Genomic DNA, 22,757 nt, shown 5'->3' with positions numbered 1-22,757 from the left:
TCCGCTCCCAGCTCTTCACTCCCTCTAGCCCCTTGACCCCGCTAAAACCCCGCCCCTTAAAGAACCAGGGACTAACAGATAGAACCACTTGTGAGTCGATTAACACTGTCGAACAACATAACACTAACTAACTAGTCTCTTCCATTTATACTGACATTACACTGCCCCCCCTTTAATAAGAAGAACCCTCGTCCACGAGGGGGCAAACAAAGTCTTTAAGGTGCCCAGGCCGACGTCTCTGCCTCCTTGGCCGCATCTCAGGTTGAATGTCTGAGCTTGCAAGGGTATGAGGGGTTGGGGCATGGGGATCAGTGGAAAGTCCATGGGAAGTGGCCGCATGTGGGGTGTTTAGGGCGGAGGATTCAGGAGCCACTGGGGTGTGGGGCACGGGTGTGGGGTCAATGTTGTTTTGTGAGGCAGGGAGGGTGGTCTTTCTCTTTTCAAAAGAGACGGCCAAGTTACCTCTGTACGGGGCCAGCCTGTCTCTATGCAAGGCTACCTTTCTGCCTCTAGGCGGCATCTGCACCCTATACACTACCTCTCCCACCTTCTCTAGAACCAAGCAGGGGCCCACCCAGTGGCAATCAAGCTTTGGGGGGCGTCCTCTTTTCTTCCTCGGGCTGTACACCCAAACCGACTCGCCAGCCTTGAAGTCTCTTCCCTTGCTCCTAACATCATAGTTCCTTTTCTGTCTCATGCCAGCCTTTTCCAACTGATCTCTGGCAAACACATGGGCTGTCTCCATTCGATCCTGCAACCTCCTTGCATACTCTGGTCCGGCAGGTATACCCGGCATGTCTGGGGGCTTCCCGAACAACAACTCTGGGGGGGTCCTAAGCTCAAGCCCCAGCATAAGCAAAGCAGGGGTACACAATGTGGAGTCCTGTACAGCAGATATGTAGGCCATGAGAATGAAAGGGAGGTGAGTGTCCCAATCCCGCTGATGGTCAGCTGTAAGGATAGCTAGCTGTTGACCCAGGGTCCTATTAAATCTTTCAACCAGGCCATCGCTTTGGGGGTGCAGGGGCGTTGTGCGAGTTTTTTCCATGCCAAGCCGTTCACACAGGGCTGCAAACAGCTTGGATTCAAAATTTCTCCCCTGATCACTATGAATGACCTCCGCCACACCGAACCTGCTGAACATCCCCTCCACCAGTGCATCCGAAACCGTCTCTGCTTCCTGGTTCGGTATCGCATAGGCCTCAGGCCACTTTGTGAAGTAGTCCATGGCAGTGAGGACGAACCGGTTACCTCTTTCAGTAACAGGGAAGGGGCCCATGATGTCCACAGCTACTCTTTCCATTGGTGCTCCTACAGCCTGCTGTTGAAGTTTGGCATGAGACTGATCGAGAGGGCCCTTATAAGCTGCACAGGCATCACATCTGCGGCATAAATCCTCCACGTCCCTTCTATGCTGGCCCCAGTAGAACCCCTGTCGAAGGCGGCGGAGCGTTTTGGACACCCCGAAATGGCCGGACCCCGTACTCCCATGACAAGCGGTTAACAATGCTTCCTTCAGCGTTTTGGGCACTATTACTTGCCATCTGTCCTCCCCAGTGGCAGGCTCCTTCCATGCTCGCTGGAGCACTCCCTCACTTAGCCTCAGTGTGTTCAATTTGGACCACAGTCCCTTTGTGCCCAACGAGCAGCCCGTAATATCCCCCCAATCGGGTCTCTGCTGTGCCTCCAGCCAACGTAGAACAGGCCTCAGATCCTCATCTTTCTCCTGCTCCAACTTCCACTCTGGTGTATCAAACACCCTCAATGCTCCACATGCAGGCTGTGCTGGCTCGTTTCCCAGACACAGTTCCCTCTCCTGCGTTTCTCTTTTCTCACAGTGACGTCAGCCCTCGGCGGCACAGGGGCGACGAGACAAAGCATCGGCATTGGCGTGGTTAGACCCGGGTCTATGAACTACTGCAAAGTCGTATGACTGGAGTTCTTCTAGCCATCGGGCCACTTGACCTTCAGGCTCTTTGAAGGACATCAACCATTGAAGAGCAGCATGGTCTGTCCTTATTGTGAATGGTGTGCCGCACAGGTAGTATTTGAAGTCTCTCACTGCCATTACCACTGCAAGGAGCTCACGTCTGGTTACACAATAGCGTTTCTCACACTTGTTAAAGACCCTGCTAAAGTATGCCACCACCTTCTCCCCATCTGGTCCGTTCTGCGATAACACTGCCCGTATGCCGACGTTGCTTGCGTCCGTGTCTAAAACAAAAGGCAGTGAGGTGTCAGGTGGAACAAGGACTGGAGCTTCAATCAATGCTTGCCGTAGGGTATCGAATGCCTTCTGGCACTCGTCAGTCCAGACGAAAACATGGTCTTTCTGCTGGAGGCGGAAGAGCGGTGCCCCTATGCATGAAAACCCCCTTACAAACCTCCTATAGTACGAGGCGAGCCCCAGGAAACTCTTCAGTTGTCTCAGGTCTGTAGGGATTGGTCAGTCTCTAATGGTGTGTATTTTGTCCTCCAGGGTGCCTATGCCCTCCCTCCCCAACTTGTGTCCAAGGAATTCAACTTCCCGCCTCATAAAGTGGCATTTATCTGGATGCAGTTTCAGGCCTGCCACTGCCACTTTTTCCAGCACCCGTCGGAGGGAATCGAGTGCTACCTCAACGAATCACCATGGACTAAGAGGTCATCCAGGTATACAAGACATTCATGGCGTTGCAGAGTCCGAATGGAAGGACCTTGAACTGCCAGAGGCCTCTATTTGTGCGGAACACGGTTTTGGGAGCAGACTCAGGGGACAATGGCACTTGCCAGTAGCCGCTCCTCAAATCAAGGGTTGAGAACCATGATGAACCAGCTACAAAGTCAAGGGACTCGTCCACTCTAGGCAGGGGATATGAATCCTTTTTCGTGACTTTGTTGAGCTGCCTATAGTCTATGCAGAACCGCCATCTGGAACTGTTTTTACGTGGTACCATGACGACTGCTGAAGCCCATGGGCTCTCTGAGGGTTCAACTATACCCGCCTGCAGCATTTCTTCCAATTCCTTATCCGCCGCTTCCTGTCGGGCCAGGGGGAGACGACGTGGCCTTACTCTTATCGGGCGGGCATCTGCAGTGTCAATAACATGGTGCACCAAGTGGGTTAGGCCCACTTCCTTCTCATTGAGAGCAAAAATGTCGATGAAGTCCTCCATGACTTCCCACAAGCACTCTTTTTGTTACTCACTTAAGCCCTCACAGTTTTTGGACCAAATGTCTCTCACAGCCGAGATCCGAGTCTCTCTCTCGTCATCGCATAGCCCATTGTTCACACCACAGCCATTCCGTGCTGACGGAAAAATGGGGGGAGGGGATGTGGCGTCACAATCGGGGCCGTAGTGTGTGTGACAATTTGAACTGATGGCAGGAGATTTCACTGAGTGAGGTGGTGCCCCAAGGGCTGGGCATTCTGCGCCAAGGGCATGCCTGGATGTGTCTGCTGAATACACAGATAGGGAAACCTGGGTCAAGTTTGGAGTAGGATGGGTCAGTTGCACCGAACGTCCATCAGGGAGGGTAAGTGAGTCTCTACATAGGTCCAGCACACAGCCAACGGCCCTCAAGAAATCCAGTCCCAGGATGCATGGGTCCTGCACTTTAGCCACCCACGCCTGGAACGACACGGACAGACCCCCTATGTCAAACAGGAAGAGACCTTTCCCTTTTATTGGCGCAAAATCACCAGTCACAGTTTTCAGACGAGCAGACGTCGATTCCAAAGTTGTCCCCACTGGGACCAGGTCAGGACGAACAAGGGTTGCATTCGATCCAGTGTCAACAAGGGCTGTGCAAGCGACTCCCGCCACTACAATGGGTATGTGGCAAAAATTTCCAACATAAGACCAGCCCACTACCATAACAGTCTCTGCAGGTTGCAGTTTAACCCCTTTCTCCACCCGCTGCTCCTCATCCTCAGCTTGGGGCGAGGTATGGGAAATATTATCACGGGCCCGTGTCCCCGTCTACACGGGCCCCTGGGCGTTTCCCTGCATTTGACCGATCCTAGGGCAATGTCTGATCAGATGGCCTGGCTGGCCACAGCCCCAGCAAACTGAAGGTCGGCGGCGTGAACGGGGCTCTGAGGCGGGGCGGCTCGGGCGCATCGTTGCAGCATTTGCATAATTATCCACCCACGTGGGTGTCCTGGGACACAATTCAGTCATTTCCGCGGCCCTCACTATTGGAGTAACTTCAACTGCATCCATTTCAGTCCCCAGCATCTCCCTTTCAATAGCCAGTTCCAGCACTTCACTCAGTGTGGTCGGGTGAGCTAGCTGCGTTTGTACACGGAGCTCTCTTGGGCTGAGTGCCTGGATAAATCTGTCTCTAGTGAGCTCATTCTGGACTGATGGTGGCATTTCAGTATAGGCGCGTTTACATAAGCGTTCAATGTCATTGGCCAAAATACGGAGGGGTTCACCTTGTCTTCTGCGTCTGTTATTAAATTCTGTCCTTAAAAGTACAGGCTGGCTACAATGTCCAAACCGCCTATGAAGAGCCCCAACCAATGCATTATAATCATTTCTTTCTGCAGGACTCAACAACAACAGACAGGCAGCCGCATCATCAGTCAGGCACAGCGCTAACTGCAGGGCTTTATGATTTTCAGGCCAGCCTGCAGCATCAGCTAACAGTTCAAACTGGGCTTTGAATGCATCCCAATCCGCCTTACCAGAGAACCGCGGTGTTTTAATAGCGAGTGTGTCTGAATCTCTGATGTATTCGCCGCAGGCCTGGGCGCCGCCATGTTTGTTTACATCCCGCGTCTTCACGTCATCGCGAGAGTGTGTCTTGCCGCGCTGCACATGCGCTGTCACGTCGGCGCCTTTCTGCTGATGTGCAAACTCACTGTGCGGGGTAAAGGGAGGTGCGAAGCCAGCTTCAGCAGCTTGTAACATGATAGCCTCTCTCATCCTAGCCGCCTCGCTCGAAACCCAGCGCGGATCTGCCGCCGGCCCGTGTGTCCACAAGCACTCGCTTTTCCCCCTTACTGTCTCCTGCATCTCTTGCTTCACTTCACTGCGTTCGATACTATAGATCACACAATACTCTTAGATCGACTACAAAATTATACTGGTGTTCAAGGACAAGCATTAAGCTGGTTCAAATCATACCTATCTGACCGCTACCATTTTGTCTCTTTAAATGGAGAAAAATCGATCATAACTCCAGTAAACTATGGAGTGCCGCAGGGATCTGTGTTGGGCCCTCTGTTATTCTCAATATATATGCTGCCACTTGGAAATATTATAAGGAAACATGGAATTAGTTTCCATTGTTATGCTGATGACACTCAAATATATATTTCATCACGGCCGGATGAAAACGCTAAATTATCCAAATTGACAGAGTGTGTTAAAGATATAAAAGATTGGATGACGCGTAATTTTCTTTTATTAAATCCAGACAAGACTGAGGTAATACTTATCGGTTCAAAAAACCGCCCACAAAACCTCTCACAATACAACTTTAACATCGTAGGATGTCCTGTTACTTTATCCTCGACAGTAAAAGACCTGGGTGTTATACTCGATTGCAACCTGTCTTTTGAAAATCATATTTCATATGTTACAAGAACAGCTTTTTTCCACCTTAGAAACATTGCTAAGCTACGTAATATGCTATCAGTTTCTGATGCAGAAAAGTTAGTTCATGCATTCATGACCTCGAGACTAGATTACTGTAATGCTTTATTAGCTGGTTGTCCTGCATCCTCAATAAACAAGCTACAGTTAGTCCAAAATGCAGCCGCTAGAGTTCTTACTAGATCAAGAAAATATGATCATATAACACCGATTTTATCATCACTGCATTGGTTACCTATAAAGTTCCGTATTAATTACAAGGTATTGCTACTGACTTATAAAGCCCTAAACGGCTTAGCTCCAGTCTATTTAACGGATCTTCTATCGCCCTATAATCCATCGCGCTCTTTAAGATCAATAAATTCAAGGCTTTTGGTCATACCTAGGATATCCAGATCCACCAAAGGAGGGAGAGCATTTTCACATTTAGCTCCAAAACTCTGGAATAGCCTTCCTGATACTGTTCGTTGCTCAGACTCGCTCTCCCAGTTTAAAACTAGATTAAAGACGCATCTTTTCGGCCAGGCATTCATATAACATTTTAAATCTTACTGTTCAAACTACAATCTGGCCTCTAGTTCATAAATGCCAGAGGAGAACTGGCCCCCGACTGAGCCTGGGTTCTCCCAAGGTTTTTTTTCTCCATTAGGTCACCTGATGGAGTTTTAGGACACCATTAGGTCACTTGATGGAGTTTTCGGTTCCTTGCCACTGTTGCCTTTGGCTTGCTCAGTTGGGGATATTTTGGGGATATTTAATTTTATCAATCAATAAATTTACACTAGAAACAAACCTTGTTGTGTTATTTTGGTTTAATGCTGTGAAGCTGCTTTGATGCAATCTGTATTGTGAAAAGCGCTATATAAATATACTTGACTTGACTTGACTTTCGGCCGCGCCCCGTAGTCCATCTCGGCGGCGAATGCTCAGTTCGTGCGTTAAAGTCCGTCACTTCTAACACCAATTGTAGCGTTTCGCTACTAAAAGTAAACAGACGGATTCTTCCTCCTTCTAAGGCTTTATTCAGGAACTGCAGGGTTACTATTATGGCCGTAACCCACGCCGTACAACATGAAGGGGAGAGATATAACGTGCTGTCTCTGCTGTTAAACTCACTCTGTCTTTTCCACTCCCTTCAGCTCTTCACTCCCTCTAGCCCCTTGACCCCGCTAAAACCCCGCCCCTTAAAGAACCAGGGACTAACAGATAGAACCACTTGTGAGTCGATTAACACTGTTGAACAACATAACACTAACTAACTAGTCTCTTCCATTTATACTGACATTACAATATTAATTCTTCGTTTGTCCAGCTCTTCATTGTGCAGAAAATAAAGAGTCAGTTATAAAGACCAGCCATTCAAGTTTGGTGTCCATTTGTTCTACGCACACACAACGCAGAGTCAACGTCCCGTCACGTGGGACTGCTTACATGTACTTAAATTCAACAGCTGACATCTACTCAACCTAATTCATCTGTGAGATAGTCTAACAGAAGGATGGCCAAAACTGATTTGATAACTCAGAGTTCTTGTCATATTTTATTGCCATTTTCTAAACCAGTGTTACTCATTGCACGGCTCGGGAGCCTCATGCGGCTCGCCAAATTTCGCCAAATTTGTGGCTCGCATGGCGGTAAATAATACGGTGATATGATCATCCTGTCACTACAGATATTTCATAAAAACAAGTAGGGCTATAACATAAGCCATAAAAAACTCAAAGTGTCAGCTCTATTACAAATAATTTCGATCGGACTGAAAGGGGTGGTTTATCGAGAGAACATGTAAACACTTGATCGATTGAAAAACCGAAACTGAAAGGACGACATATGACGCGCTGAACGAGCATTATTTTGTGTGTATCTGACAAGTTTGATAAGCAGCAAAAAAGAGAGCTGTTTAGTGCTGAGAGGTGGCTTTCTGTGTGCACACAAAATCTTTGGGAATGAGCAAAATTATGCGCAATCCCACACCAAAATTCAAGCCCTGTAAAACCAACAATATTTATCTGAAGCAAATGAAACGAGCAAAATGTGTCACTCGCTGTTGGAGCGAAAGAGCTGCTGGTGTTGTGTATCTGTGGAAGCGTTTCAGATATTTCAGTATTGATATGTATAGAAAAAAATATATTTTTGACTCCTACATTGCACTTAGTTTATTATTTCAGATGCCTTTTTAAAAGACTACAATTGAAAAAAGTATATATAGAATTCAGCCTGCCGAAGTGGCAAGTAGGAGTGACTGTAAAACGTGACTGCTGAAATACACACACATTCGGCGGGTGTTACACCGTGTCCTAACCAGACGCGATGCGATAAGATTCCAGCAACAAATAATTTGCCTGTCCACACTAGACGCGACTGCGAGATGCATCAAAATCAATCAAAACCCACAGCCAATCAAAACAGCGTGTGGACAGTCTCGGCGAGTGCACGGCACCAGAGAGTCATATTGACGGCAAACGCAAGAAAATGGATAAGTTGGCTACATAATCAAATCCACAAATATTATACCATTTAAACATTATTAAAAATACAGGCTACTGAGTTAATAAAACAATCTTTGTCAAATAATACACTTGTTTGTTTACAGTTTGAACGTTCTTGTTTCCATTTGTTTCATTTCAAGATCTGAGGTCAATTATCCACTGTTGCTTTTACAGCTACAAAGCTGGAGCACTAAATGATATTCAAAGTCATATTACACGCTTTTAACATTAAAGGTGCTCTAAGTGATGTCACACGTTTTTTAGGCCAAAACATTTTTTGTCACATACAGCAAACATCACTATCCGCTAGCTGCCTGTCCCCTGAACACACTGTAAAAAAATGCGGTCTCTGTAGACACCACAGGCTCCACAAATGACAAGAAAAACAAACTGGGCTCACCCGCACCACGAAACACAACAACCAGTATTCCAGCCAATAACTGGCAAGAAGTATTTGAGGGTGGGGTTTGGGGGGTTAGTGCACGTACACATGAAGGGGGTGTGGAGGAGAGAGAAGCATGAAGAGGGAAGTTTGAATTATGGCCGGCACACGACCAAAGAGACGACGTTCCGATGAACAAATTGCAAAAAGAGGGACAAGGATAAGGGACAAGGATAAGGGACAAGGATAAGGAACGCGCAAAGTACCCAATTTACATCGGAAAAACCTTTGAAAGGTGGCGAGAACTCCGCCGGCAGAAGGGATTCCAGTCCGACATTCAGTTGCTCTGTTTTTGCAGAACAGGTAAATTCATTTTCTTTCTAAACTGACGTTCATGTTCGCCAAACCAACACAAGGATGTAATTAGCTAGAACTATGCAGTCAGCGTTAACTTTAATGAATACAACATATAACATATATGTTTCTAGCAGCTAGTGATCAGTCTCTATTGTAAATGATAAAGCAAATTCACAGTAGGGCGACAATTTGTGTGAATGATGTTTTCATCCCACTGTTTTGTTTGACAACAATTCGAACGTCAACAAGAAATTACATCTCCCGGCATCGCTTACAGCACCTTTAAATAAAGCACATAAACAGTACCTGAGATTATCATTGCCACACTTTGTGTTTGTTGTTCCAGTGCAACGTCACAGAAAAATAGGAATTGTTTATAAAATAGAATCATCGCGTGTAGTTAGGACACAGTGTTAATGTTAAGCCGTGATTTATGTAAATGATCAGTAACAGTAGGAGGTCTGTTGAATTCTGTTAAATGCCAATAAGAAAATAAAGGACAGGTTATTGCAGATTACAGCTAGACTTTAATAAACCTACTGACAACATAGGCCTTGTTTACACTGCAGGTCTTGATGCGCAATTCTGATTTGTTACATTTATCTGATTTTTTTTTTGACCATCCGTTTACACATTCTTTCAACTGTGACGCATATCCGGTTCATTTGTTTACACTTGCCATACTATCTGAAACATTTCGCATGCTTAAAGGGTTAAATTATCTTGCACAGATGGACGAACGTGAAATATGCTTGATGCTAGCTCTGCGATATATGTGAAGTTCGCCAAACTTCACCATGATTATGGACGAAAAGTGGACGAAAAGTGCCATCATTGCACATATGCTTCAGTTATTGTGTGTGAGAGAGATCTCAGGACTGGTGGGAGCATATTGTGTTTAAATATTGGCTTTAACGAGGAGCAGTGGGTACGAAATTTTGTTGTGTATGACAATATGTTGTGTCAACGTTTGTCCACATTCCTCTCCTACGACGAAACAACGTTTCGTCAGGCCATCCGTCCCTTTGCAGATTTGTCAGGGTTTCTCTCGTCATTAAACCGCGTAGACGTTGCCTAATGCCTCAGAAAATCCGATCTGGGGTGTGTTTCCCGAAAGCATCATTAGCTAACTATGGTCGCAAATTCCGTCGTTATCAGCATAGTTCAACGATTTGGTGTTTCCCGAAACCATCGTTCCAACGAACGTTCGCAAACAGCATCGCTAACTTGTGTGGTTGGAACAGCATAGTTTCTAGTTTACATGAGATATAGACTGAATAAATCCTTATCTTTAGCAAAATAAGCAAACTGACATTCAGTACAACCCATGTTATTTATTTAGAATACATACAAATGTAATTTACGCCTTTTAGTTTGTCAAGAGATTTAAAGCACTGTTTTTGAAGACTGCACATGTGCGAATGTGCTCTACTATGTAAGAACGAGACAAATATTGAGACTGGTAATAAAGCAAAATAACTGAGAAAAATTAGAAATGGTCTTCAGATGCCATGTCTGTGACTTATATGAATAAATCTAGCGTTAATTAGATCTCAAACAGATTAATTAAAATAAGTTATTAGTCCACCACGTGCGAGACGTCATAAAACAACGTGGTTGAACGATACTTTGCGACATACGGTTTCGGGAAACAGTCGTGACTAGCTAGTTGATTTATCCAACCATGCATCGTACTATGGTAGTTAACCCTCTGGGGACCAAGGTGTTTTTGGGGCCCTTGAGATGTTCTGACATGCCTTGACATTTGTGCTTTTTTCAGTTATTTATAAACATGTTAATGGCAAAGGTGTAAATTCACTCTATATAGCACAAACAGGGCTACCATAATATGTGAGCATCGTGTATGTAGATGTTTGTATTTTTAAGAGAATTATGTTTATGCGTGGTTATTGGAAAAAATAAAAATGAAAGTTGCTGAAATAAGACCACAAAACACATATTAAATATGTGTCCACAAGACTTTTGACTAATGGATGTTGTTGCTACGAGTTCTGGCTTCAAAATTATGTGAAAATAGTCTTGCTTTATCGTTCACAAAAAAAAAATACATTGATTTAAATGGTGTAAAACAGGTTTTGCTTGGAAAGCCAATATGCGAGGGGGGCGTGAAGGAGGAGTAGTTTACACCTGAGAATACAATGTCCCACCCATTATGTGTAATGAGCCATTCATTCAGGTGTGACACTGACTGAGCCACAATGCAAGGACAAAAGATATATTTAGAAGAAGACTTATATTGACCATTTAAGATTTCGCTTACATCTATCTTGTAAATATGTTTTATTAAAAAGGTTACAATTACAACAATAATTACAATTTCAACAATATTTCAAGTGTACTCTTTCTTTGTAAAAAAAAAAAAGATTATAGGCCTACATTTTATCATATGTATTCATTAGTTTGAATATAGCCAACATTGGAACATCTAAATCAGTAAAAACTGTACCCAAATCTAGTCAACAAAATGTTGTCTTTCATACTTCGCCTGACTGTAACGTTGTTTTTATGAAATATTAGGGCATATAAATGTTAATTTGCAGTTTAATACGTTGCTTATACAAATACATTTTATTTCAACATATTTCAGTCGATTTTTACTCATCTCAGTAGGCTATAGCAAAGCACTTTATTCTTTCACACACAGACGCGCGATTCATATTTAGGCTAAACAGTCTTTACAAATATGTAGCCTACCCTTCATTCATCTCACAGAAATATTATAGAAACGCGATTCATCTTTTTGCGGTTTACATAGGCCTACACTAACGTTATTCCATAACGTTATTCCATAACGTTATTCCACATTAACACTTGAGAAAAGATAACAGCCTACCTCAGTCCTCAGCGGTCTTGTACAGTAGATGGCGGTAATACTCCCAAGGAGTGAGCAGCCAGTAACAAGTAGTAGTAGAAGAAGAACGCCGTAATCTCAGTTCTCACGCATGCGTCCTGGCGCTCCCGTGAACTCTCGTCAGAGGCCCACATTGAAGAACACTAATAGTTGGATAAAGTCATTATTTTTGTTGTTTTTCCGCACAAAAAGTATTGTCGTTGCATGATAAACTTAATGTAGAGCCTCTGTAGTCACTTGGACTATTTTAACGATGTTTTTAATAACTATTCTGGGCCGGCGAGTTTGGGTCCCTCTGAAAGCCTATGGAAGAGTGAGAAAGCACTCAGATTTCATCAAAAATATCTTAATTTGTGATCCGAAGATGAACGAAAGACTTACATGGTTGGAACAACATGAGGGTGAGTAATTACTGACAGAATTTTCATTTTTGGGTGAACTAACCTTTTAAGCAGCGAGCTATATAGTTGTACGGGAAACGCACCCCTGCCTGTTTACATGACAGTCGCATTGGCACATATACGATTTATTTCCACATATGAATGAGGCCTGAAACCGATCTCGAAATATCCGAATGCATGCGTTTTTTTCCTATTTACACTGTCATAGAACACATCAGATCTGTGTCACATATGAGCAAAAAATCGGAATTGGGTCACATTTCACTGACAGTGTAAACGTGGCCATAGTGATCTTATTGCAATTACTAAATAAAAGTGACTAGAAAAGTTGTACATACCTCTAAATCCTCATTACATCCATCATCAATGCATTCTAAATGTATTAAAATCAAATCCAATGAAAGGATAATAATGGAAATGACTGCATTTATAGTACTTAAGATGTTCATGTGAAGTGAACCTTTCACCTATAGGCAGAAAACAAAAAAACAATTTAATAAGTTAGAAAGCACTTTACCCAGTTTGTTAAAGCAGATCATGAAACAATATATATGGAGCACAATAAAAATAAACAATAAAGTTGCAATTATCGGGTCCAAGAACAAATGACTCATGAAGAGAATACAATTATACAACAGCAATTCGCCTTATTCACCTCGAACGTTCCACCGAGCCTGAGGGGTACACTTACCACTTCCGGGAGTTCTTACAACGCGAGTTCTCAGTGCAATGGCGCCTCACTGCTGTGTTCCCCGATGCACTTCAATTAAGTAGGTTGTATCAGTAGATAAAGAGCTCCCGCACACTATCGTTAAATTTCCTGATAAAGTGTGTGAACGAAATGTTGATAATAAATATTTATTTTAATTGCAAGTAACGATAGTGTGCGGGAGCTCTTTATCTAAGGTCCTCTCTTTTAAAATTGTAATTTTTATTCAAATATCTAGCATTGTTATGTAAATCTCTACAACTGAAATTTTAATATCCACATATTCAAACCTTGAATAGAAAGTGTTCATCTTTACGAATCTGTACAAAGCCTTAACCATCATTATTGTTCTTCTTTATGAATCTATACAAATATGTGAACTTGTATTGTTACCATAGCACCTTATCATGGTCAGTGTATCACAGGATCAGTCCCTGTCAGACCTTATAATCACTTCTCATGCTCTTTACTTTTACATGTGAGTGATTTGATTGTTTTACATGTATGTGTGTGTATGTACAGTATAAGCTACTGGATGTGTACCTATCTAAAGAATAAAGTACAATTGTATTACACATGGATGATGTCCTTCATAACTTTATAATTTAATATACCAGAATATCATAAAACATAAAAAAAAAACATTGATAGGCACACTGGTCTAGGTTTGTAAAGGTAACCATGTACATAGAAGTATGGAAAAGGAACCGGAACAGGTCAGAACATAAGAAATTACATTAGGAACAAACCATTTTGTATCGTTAATTCGGGCAGACAGGAAAGATTGGTGGTCCACACTGGAAGATCGTATGCGTCAGAGTCAAACTTCCGGGTTTGTGTACCCCTCAACGGCGTTCGAGTTTTCAAAATGGCCGCCAGGTGAATAAGGCGAATATCTCTCTTCAAATAATACAATTTTAGTCTGTGATGCAAAGCTGGATTTTCAGCATCATTACTCCAGTCTTCAGGGTCACATGATCCTTCAGAAATCATTACTACCGTTCAAAAGTTTGGGTCAGTAATTTTTTCTATATTTTATTTTTTGAAAGAAATTAATACTTTTACTTTCATCCAGTTTTGGGCAGTTTGTTTAGTCTTACATTAAATAAAGTTCGCGCTTGGACCCCTGAAAATAACAATGATGTGCGCATACCAAACACAAACTGGAGGAGGCTTTGCCATGGAGTTTATTTTCTGCAGCAATGCAGAGTGATCCTGCGATAATGTACTGAGAGGAGAGAGAAAGGATTCTTCTGTTAGAATATTTAGCTTGTGTTAGAAAAGACTGAACTGTACTTAAGTTGTATATTGTTTGCTTACGATGAGAGATCCCCAATAAGGAATACCATCGAAGACAAAGATGGAATCTGCATGGACTATATACGCAATTCCCAGCAGGAAAATCAGCAGACCGTTCATTATCTGGACAGTCTGAGGAAGACCAGAAAACAGGCACTTATTGCAGGGGAATAGTGAATCACAGTTATTAGCTGAGCAGGGTTGCCAGATCTGCACAACAGTTTGTTAATGTTTGTACTAATGCTTTTTTGGATTTGTTTCCGTACCTTTCCTACTTCACACGTATAAAAATACATTTTATTGAAAGATTTCTCACCCCAAGTGCTTTTGGTTGGCCTTTCAGGAAAGCCTGAAGTCCTTGAGGAGCTGAAGCTGTCTGTGGCACATAAACAGTCGCTGGAGCCGTTTGTTCTGGGGCCTGAAACTGGATGATCAGCGTCGACGAGTTTGTGGGAATGACGGTACTAGACATTCTTCTTTCTGAATCTGAAATTGACCTGTACAAAATCAAGACATGTAAAAACATGTGAATAATAAAAATATAAAATAGATTTTCATAAATAATCTTACCAGTGTATTTATTAAAATATTATATGTTTATATTTATTATTACAAACAGTCTGTGGTCTTCATATTCTGGAAACACTTATGAACGCAGTTGTGTCACAGAATTATTGGTAACTAGAATAACTCTTCACAGATATTGTATTACAAACTTCTCGTTTAAACTGATCTACAGCTGTCACCATCTCACATTTGCCAATATATTTAAAACAATATCTTAGTAAAAACCTAACGTAATATTAAAAAACTGTATATCATTTGAAAGCTTACAATCACTAATTCATTTATCAATTTGCAACAAGAATTGTTCATTCTCATAAGTACGGAAGAGGATTAGGGCCAAGCAATAATAAAAAAATAAAACCATCTCGAGATTAAAGTCATTATAATTCGAGATTAAACTCGTTAAATTTCGAGAAAAAAAGTCGAAATACAATCTTGAGAATAAACTCATTAAATATCGAGAATAAAGTCGTTGTGTTTCGAGAAAAAACTCGTTAAATTTCGAGAAAAAAGTCAAAATACAATCTTGAGAATAAACTCATTACATTTCGAGAATAAAGTCATTATAATTCGAGATTAAACTCGTTAAATTTCGAGAAATAAAGTCGAAATACAATCTTGAGAATAAACTCATTAAATATCGAGAATAAAGTCGTTGTGTTTCGAGAAAAAACTCGTTAAATTTCGAGAAAAAAAAGTCGAAATACAATCTTGAGAATAAACTCATTACATTTTGAGAATAAAGTCGTTGTGTTTCGAGAAAAAAAAGTCGAAATGAAATGTAGAGAATAACGCATTCGATCAGTGTTCCCAATTATAGATTACATCCCAATTAAGTTCGACGCAGAAGTATAAATTGGGCTTAACTGATATCAACCTCATCGAGGTTTCGTGGTTTCCCTGGATACCATAAGACGCATTATTAATCGTTGTTGGTTGTGTACGCCTCCATCCACAGAATGTAACGAATGTAACCATCTATACAGCCATTAATGGCAATGCCGCACGGTTTTAATTTATCATAGCTGTCCATATGCCAGAGTGCATTCCAGCACAAGTGCACTGGCGTCTTCTCAAGCATCTCCTTCATCGAAATTCCACACCTTGAGGATCAACAAGTTTAATAATGCGTCTTATGGTATCCTGGGAAACCAAGAAACCTTGATGAATTTCATGTTGGACAAAAGCGAGTACATCACGCAAATTGGACTGATTTTTTCTTCTAAAAAGACCTAGCCGACCTAGACCTAAGAATGTTCTATTTTTTGTTACTGAAAAAGTCTAAAATATAGCTTGACTAAGTGATCCAACTCTGCCATGTCCTCTATCAGTAGGCTGAACACTGATCGAATGCGTTATTCTCTACATTTCATTTCGACTTTTTTTCTCGAAACGCAACGACTTTATTTCTCGAAATTTAATGAGTTTATTCTCACGATTATTTCGACTTTTTTCTCGAAATTTAACGAGTTTTTTTCTTGAAACACAATGACTTTATTCTCGAAATTTAATGAGTTTATTCTCAAGATTGTATTTAGACTTTTTTTCTCGAAATTTAACGAGTTTTTTCTCGAAACACAATGACTTTATTCTCGAAATGTAATGAGTTTATTCTCAATATTGTATTTCAACTTTTTTCTCGAAATTTAACGAGTTTTTTCTCGAAACACAACGATTTTATTCTCAATATTTAATGAGTTTATTCTCAAGATTGTATTTCGACTTTTTATCTCGAAATTTAACGAGTTTAATCTCGCATTATAAATGACTTTAATCTCGAGATGGTTTTATTTTTTTATTATTGCCTGGCCCTAATCCTCTTCCGCACATAAGGCATATTCAGGCCTTTATTTTTAAATAGTGATGAACATGAAAAAACATGAAAGATTGTTAGAAACCTCAGTTTTTTTCATGCCAAGAGTTCAAAATATAACACCAATCAATTTTATGAGAAAAAGGTCTGAAAATGTTTTAAATATAAGGAAAAATATGATGGATTGTCTATTTGTGATGTATTGGCGAGCTATAATGCACAAACGTGTTGTTTTATGCATTTATTCGAGGTTGAATTCAAATCAAATACTACCATACTACTTCTGAATAGGATGTCTACTTTATAAATTGTATGAAAATTATGTAAATATATGGTTCAGATCACTCAAACCATATATAGAAATGGAGGCGCCCTAATATGATCAGTAATAGAGCTTGATTGTGATCTAGTGAAAAAGTGTGGAATAGTGTTGTCAAAAGTATCGACTTTGGTACCAAGTCGATACTGAATTTTAAAAAATGTGACGCTTTGAGCTAGCCTGGAAATCCAGACCTAAATCCGAAAGATTAATGGTCTGGCATCGAGTAATGAAATCACTCATTACAATGGGCGGCACCAAGCATGCATTTGAAAATCTCACTGCACGCAATTGGCTAACAATGCGACCAATCACAACAATACACGGGTTGACGTATCCAAAGCCCCATTCGCTTAGCTACCAGCGGAGCTAACTGGTAGATTAGACTCTTGCCGTATCCGGTCAGCAAAACAGCAAAACCGCAAATGTCATCATTTGTTTAGCTCACCTCTAGCCCGCCTATATCAGATACACCAATGTGATTGGTGCAGCTCGGCTACAAGGGCATAGTTAATGAGCATCATTACTCGATGCCAGAGCAATTCGCTGAGCAAATTCAACTTGTGCTCTCGCGAGAACTCTGGATTTCCAGGGTAGCTTTGAGCGCTGTTGAATCATAAACACCTCAGATTGGCCATTGTATTCACACGCTCATCAAATATGTCTGTGATTGGCTACAATGATCAGCGCCTCAAAACATGTTGTAAACCTACATCAATGACTACGTTTACATGCAGCCAATAACCCGTTCAAAACCGGAATATTAGCAATAACCCGGTTGCGCACGGCCATGTAAACACCGGCAAAAACCGAATATGCTCAAAACCGAATATTTGGTCATGTAAACGCGTATCAGCATATCCCCATCAAAAGGAACATTGATTTGTGTTCTGCGCATATTCTATTCGCAAGGAATCTTGGTCTTTTGAGGAGAGACGGCGCATACAAAAACCCGCGTGCAGTATACCGGAAGTAAACAAGAAGTAGAGGTAAACACTTTTGGAGCAAGGAGGAAAGTGCAAACAAAGGCGATCGCTATCTGCCCCGAACTATTCATTATCCGCGTGCTGCTGCTGTTGTTGTTGTCTTTGGATACAGGAAGAAGAATCGGAAATGACGCATATTGCATCTTAAGGTTGTCCGTACGTCCAGACGCTAACCGTGCGTCGCCGTTTACATCGGGATATTGCCAATTGATTACAAATTTCATGTATACAGGAGTAACTCTCTCTGCTCACGCATGTAAACGGGTTATTCCGAATGTTTCAGAAACCCAAATAGTGACCTTAACCCGACCATAACCCGAATATTGACAGCTTGTAAACGTAGTCACTGATGCTCTTCAGTGAGCGCTTATACAGATACACACAGGAGCGATTGAAAGCACCCGTCTCTCAGTGGACCGGTCAACTACGGGTGCTTTCAAACGCTCCTGTGTGTATCTGTATAAGCGCTCGCTGAAGAGCATCAGAGCAATATTGTGTTTTTTAAAGCTCCCACTTTCAAACGCTCCTGTGCATTGATCATTGTAGCCAATCACAGACATATCCGATGAGCTCGGGAATACAATGGCCAATCAGAGGCGTTTAAGATTCCACTCAACAGCGCTCAAAGCGTCACATTTTTTCAATTTCAGTGTTTTGACAACACTAATTTGGAACGCAACTTGTTCAGATTTTCAGCTTTGATTTTCTTGCAGTTTCAAACATGTTTGTAAAATATGTTTTAATTAAAATATAAATAATTAAATGTTTACATTTTAATACTTTTTTCACTTTCAAATTTTTACATTCTACAATAATCTGCCAAATTATGTCTTCTATAAAACAAGACATGTCTATATTCCAAAGCATTCTTGAATTACAACCATTTAAGTTTGGATAGTGATGTTCATGTCTATGCGGAAAAAAAAGGTCTCTGTGTCCAGTGGACATTGTATGAAATCGCTGTCCTGTTTAGTAACAGAAAATCATATTTTGATTTGAAACCCCATAACATTCTGAAATCTTAACACCAATCACATCCACACGCGCGTCACGTATTATTTTAATATTTTGGCGTGTTAAATGCATCCAGTTTTTGCACGCTCTTAATAATGTCTCCATGAGATTCAATCGATAGAAAACGGAGTTGTGCTTTTGTGCAAATGAAATCTGCATCAGAAAATGTGTAGTAATGCGGAGACCCGCCCTAAACATGTCCACATTAATGACTGCTGGATACAGAACTTCTGAGAGGAATGCCATATACAAAGAGGAAATACTGGACACATCTTACAATATTTACAATCAAAGTCTAATTAAAGTCAGACTTTTCCGTCTCTGTATGTTTAGTTTCGGTTTCGATTTGAAGCGTTTTCATTTCGGTGCATCACTAACTCAGTAATCTGTTAATAACGACAACACAAACTGTACATGAACGAGTACCTGGACGAGCCCAATCTTGTTGCAGTCTTGATCGAAGTTCTTGTGTGTTTTGTGTCGTCGTGGAAGAAGCCGATCTCGACCTTCACGCGCTGTTTTATACGGACGATAGTAACTCAATTAGAGATGGGTGTGCCGTGCACTTGTTGGAGGCAGAACTAATGCTGTCACGGGAATAATTGATGAGTTTTCATAATTAATGTTATATATTAGTTGTGTGTGTTTTGGGTTTCAGGGATGTTTAGATAACTATAAAAGAGTTCACATGTTCACTTTTATTGAAAATATTTAGCTATTAGAACTATTTTTATGTTTTCATATTTTAATAATAAAACCCTTACAGAAATAACCAGGCGGTCAGGGTTTCATATTATTTTGAAGGTACCCCCGGGAGCCGCCATTGGCTAACAAGCCTTCACCTGCTGTTAGCATCCCATTGACTCCCATTCATTTTGGCGTCACTTTGACAGCGAATAACTTTACATCTGAGGCGTTTAAAGACTCCATTTGTCCATTATTTATTTCTAAAGAAACACGACAATGTATAAAAGGCTCCATTACCTTGTATCTTACGTTATGGCCCCGTAGAAGCCTACTTTTTGTAAAAGTAGGCTAACGATTGCGTCATAACCACGCGACTCTCTGGAAATTACCGTAGAGACAGGAAGAGAAGCTCGCAGTCAATCGGGGGGACGTGGAGGCATAAAGTCCGATAAAGTAAAGGGAGAAGCCCATAGAGAGTCATGACGTTGCTCCTGCTCCTAGCTCATGGACAGCTCCTACTCACACTCTTCGTCTCTGCGAGATTCGGAAGGGAATGGTTCCGATTTCGCTTGGCACGGCTACTAGAAAACTTACAACTGTCAGGCAGGCTGCTCACGTCACATCCACGTCGTCAAGCTCAGTTTGAGTCTGCGCAGTACGCTCGGCAATCAGGAAGTGACTGCTTCTAATGTGCTTCAACTTCTCTCCGTTGAAACCTATGGGGTCGCTGTGTCCAGTTTATATACTGTCTATGGAAATAACCTATAGGGATGAACCTGCAGGTATCCTGCAGAAGTTTTCACTTGTGTTGGATGTTCCTGCATGTTTCTGTTGTACTGATGGGTTCATTCTAAAACCTGTAGGATTGTCCTGCACATACTACTGTGCAGAACAAGTGGAAAATCCTGCAGGACTGTTGTGCACCTCACGCAGAAACAAAATGTTATCTTGCAGGGTTTTTTTCTGATAAATGAAAAATAAATAAATAAATAAATAGAAACCTACAGGTTTTGGATTCAGTATAGGCTATGTCTGGAGAATACAACTGAAAGTTGCTGTAGTTTTATTCATACAGTTTTTTTTATTAGATTTAAGTACATTTCATGGAACTATTTTTTATATATTATGCTCTGGCTGTTGACAGCAATAAAAAACATTAACAAATAAATGAATAAAATTAAGAGTAAGAATAGACTATAGGCAATTATAAAAATTAACCATTACTCTAAATCATTTCAAAATCATGCATTTATGCAAACATCCAAGACATTTCAACATTCAAGAGATTTGCGTCTGTATACTGTACACTTTTACCTTTTATAATATTAAGATGCAAATCCAGCCATTTATTCTCTGTACACTCTGATACACATTTTAATTTATACTTTACCTTTGCAGTTAATATAAACCACACATCTCACATACTTCAACAGGGTATCTTGCTTTATTATTATTTATTATGAATTTCTTAAATAACCAAACTTCAACAACATAAGGGCAGATCCTTTGAGCGCTGCTGATGACGCTGTGAAGTGACGCCGAGTGATCAAGTATTCTAATGTATAAAAAAAGCTTTCATTTGATTCCTCCGTCCTCATTTTCTTTCCTTGCAACGAGGACGCACAAATAAGAATTGAGAAGCACCCTTTGCCACAATCTTGGAGCCTCCCAACATTTTTTCAACAAAGCTTTTGCTTTGCTGTGTTTGTTCATCATTGAATACAGCAGCAATGAGTCGTGGAACATGCTGGTAAAGGTTAAACATGTTAACAATTTGTTCTGCTACAGCTTGTGTGCCATGAAAGAGTTTCTGAAGGTGTCCATACTGGGACTCATATGAATTCACTGTGACTTCATAAAGGACCCCAATTTTTTACGTATGTGTATGTGGACATTATAAGACACATGACACTTAGCATACAGACACTCAAAACGACCCACAAATGCTGTTAAAAGGCCATCAGCTTTGTCAATGTTCTGGGGGGAAACTGAATCTTAAAGGAGAATGTATGTTGCCTGTACTAGAAGTAGTAAATGGTCAAGATATTTGGTGGATATACACAATGGGTGGGGATTTCATTATCAAAGAAATATTTTCCTCTGCACACACTCTTTAACTGGAGTCTCCAGAAGAGTCAGGTGCCGAAGCAGTGGAAGACATCCTGCATTGTGCCAGTGCCTAAGGGTGGGAGACCTTCTGGGGTCAAGGATTACAGACCAGTGGCCTTGACGTCTGTGATTATGAAGACCCTCGAAAGGCTCCTCCTCCGGCTCCTGGGCCCACAACTACAGCAGGCACTTGACCCCCTGCAGTTTGCCTATAGAGCGAACATGGGAGTGGAGGATGCTGTCCTCTACTTGCTTCATCGAGCCCTCTCTTTTCTTGATGGGACAGGGGGGTATGTGAGGCTGATGTTCTTTGATTTCTCGAGTGCATTCAATACCATCCAGCCTCAGATCCTGAGAGGCAAACTCGAGAATCTGAGCATGGAGCCTGCTCTCATCAAGTGGATCATCAGTTATCTGACAGAGCGGCCACAGTACGTCAGACTGGGGAATACGGTCTCAGACACTGTGAAAACAAGTATTGGGGCCCCCCAGGGAACTGTACTATCCCCTTTCCTCTTCACCCTATACACATCAGACTTTTCATACAGAACATCATCATGCCACATACAAAAATATTCTGATGACACAGTGGTGGCGGCTTGTGTGAGGGGAAGAGACGAGGAGGAGTACAGGAGGGTCATCTCAGAGTTTGCGACCTGGAGCAGGTGCAATGGTCTCATCCTCAATACATCCAAAACCAAGGAGATGATAGTGGACTTTGGGAGGCGTAAGTCACATCATCTACCTGTGGTAATTGAGGGGGAGGGCATTGAGGTGGTCCAGACGTACAAATATCTGGGAGTCCACCTGAACCATAAACTGGACTGGTCAGTACATGTAAATGCAGCATACAGGAAAGGTCAGAGCAGACTCTTTTTTCTCAGGAAGCTAAAATCCTTCCAAGTCTGTAATGAGATGCTGTATCTTTTTTATCAGTCGGTTGTGGCCAGTGCAGTGTTCTTTGCTGTGGGGTGCTGGGGCAGCTGTATGACAGCCAGGGAGGGGAACCGACTTGACAAACTGGTCAGGAAGTGTGTGTCAGTGTTGGGGAGGAGGGTGGACTCCGTAGGAGATTTGGTGGAGGAAAGAATGAGGAGCATGATGAAATCCATCCTCAGCAATAGGAGCCACCCACTGCATGACACTGTGGTTGCCCAGCAAAGCAGCC

At 41.8% G+C, this 22,757-nt stretch overlaps 1 protein-coding gene across 1 annotated transcript in view; it reads right to left on the bottom strand.

Moving 5' to 3' along the window:
- Positions 1-19,321, bottom strand: part of LOC311081691 (membrane-spanning 4-domains subfamily A member 15-like) — a 70,622-nt gene extending 51,301 nt beyond the window's left edge. The window contains exons 1-4 of the mRNA XM_084112316.1: positions 19,220-19,321; positions 14,411-14,591; positions 14,116-14,226; positions 13,949-14,023 (exon numbers count right to left, since the gene is read on the bottom strand). Coding sequence (XP_083968442.1) covers positions 13,949-14,023; positions 14,116-14,226; positions 14,411-14,566 — 342 coding nt within the window. The 5' untranslated portion in view covers positions 14,567-14,591; positions 19,220-19,321. The remainder of the gene's footprint in view (positions 1-13,948; positions 14,024-14,115; positions 14,227-14,410; positions 14,592-19,219) is intronic.
- Positions 19,322-22,757: the final 3,436 nt, after the last annotated feature.

The sequence above is a fragment of the Abramis brama genome (assembly GCF_963993115.1).
Source record: "Abramis brama genome assembly, chromosome: 4".
NCBI lineage: Eukaryota > Metazoa > Chordata > Actinopteri > Cypriniformes > Leuciscidae > Abramis > Abramis brama.
This window is presented reverse-complemented; position numbering and strand designations above follow the sequence as displayed.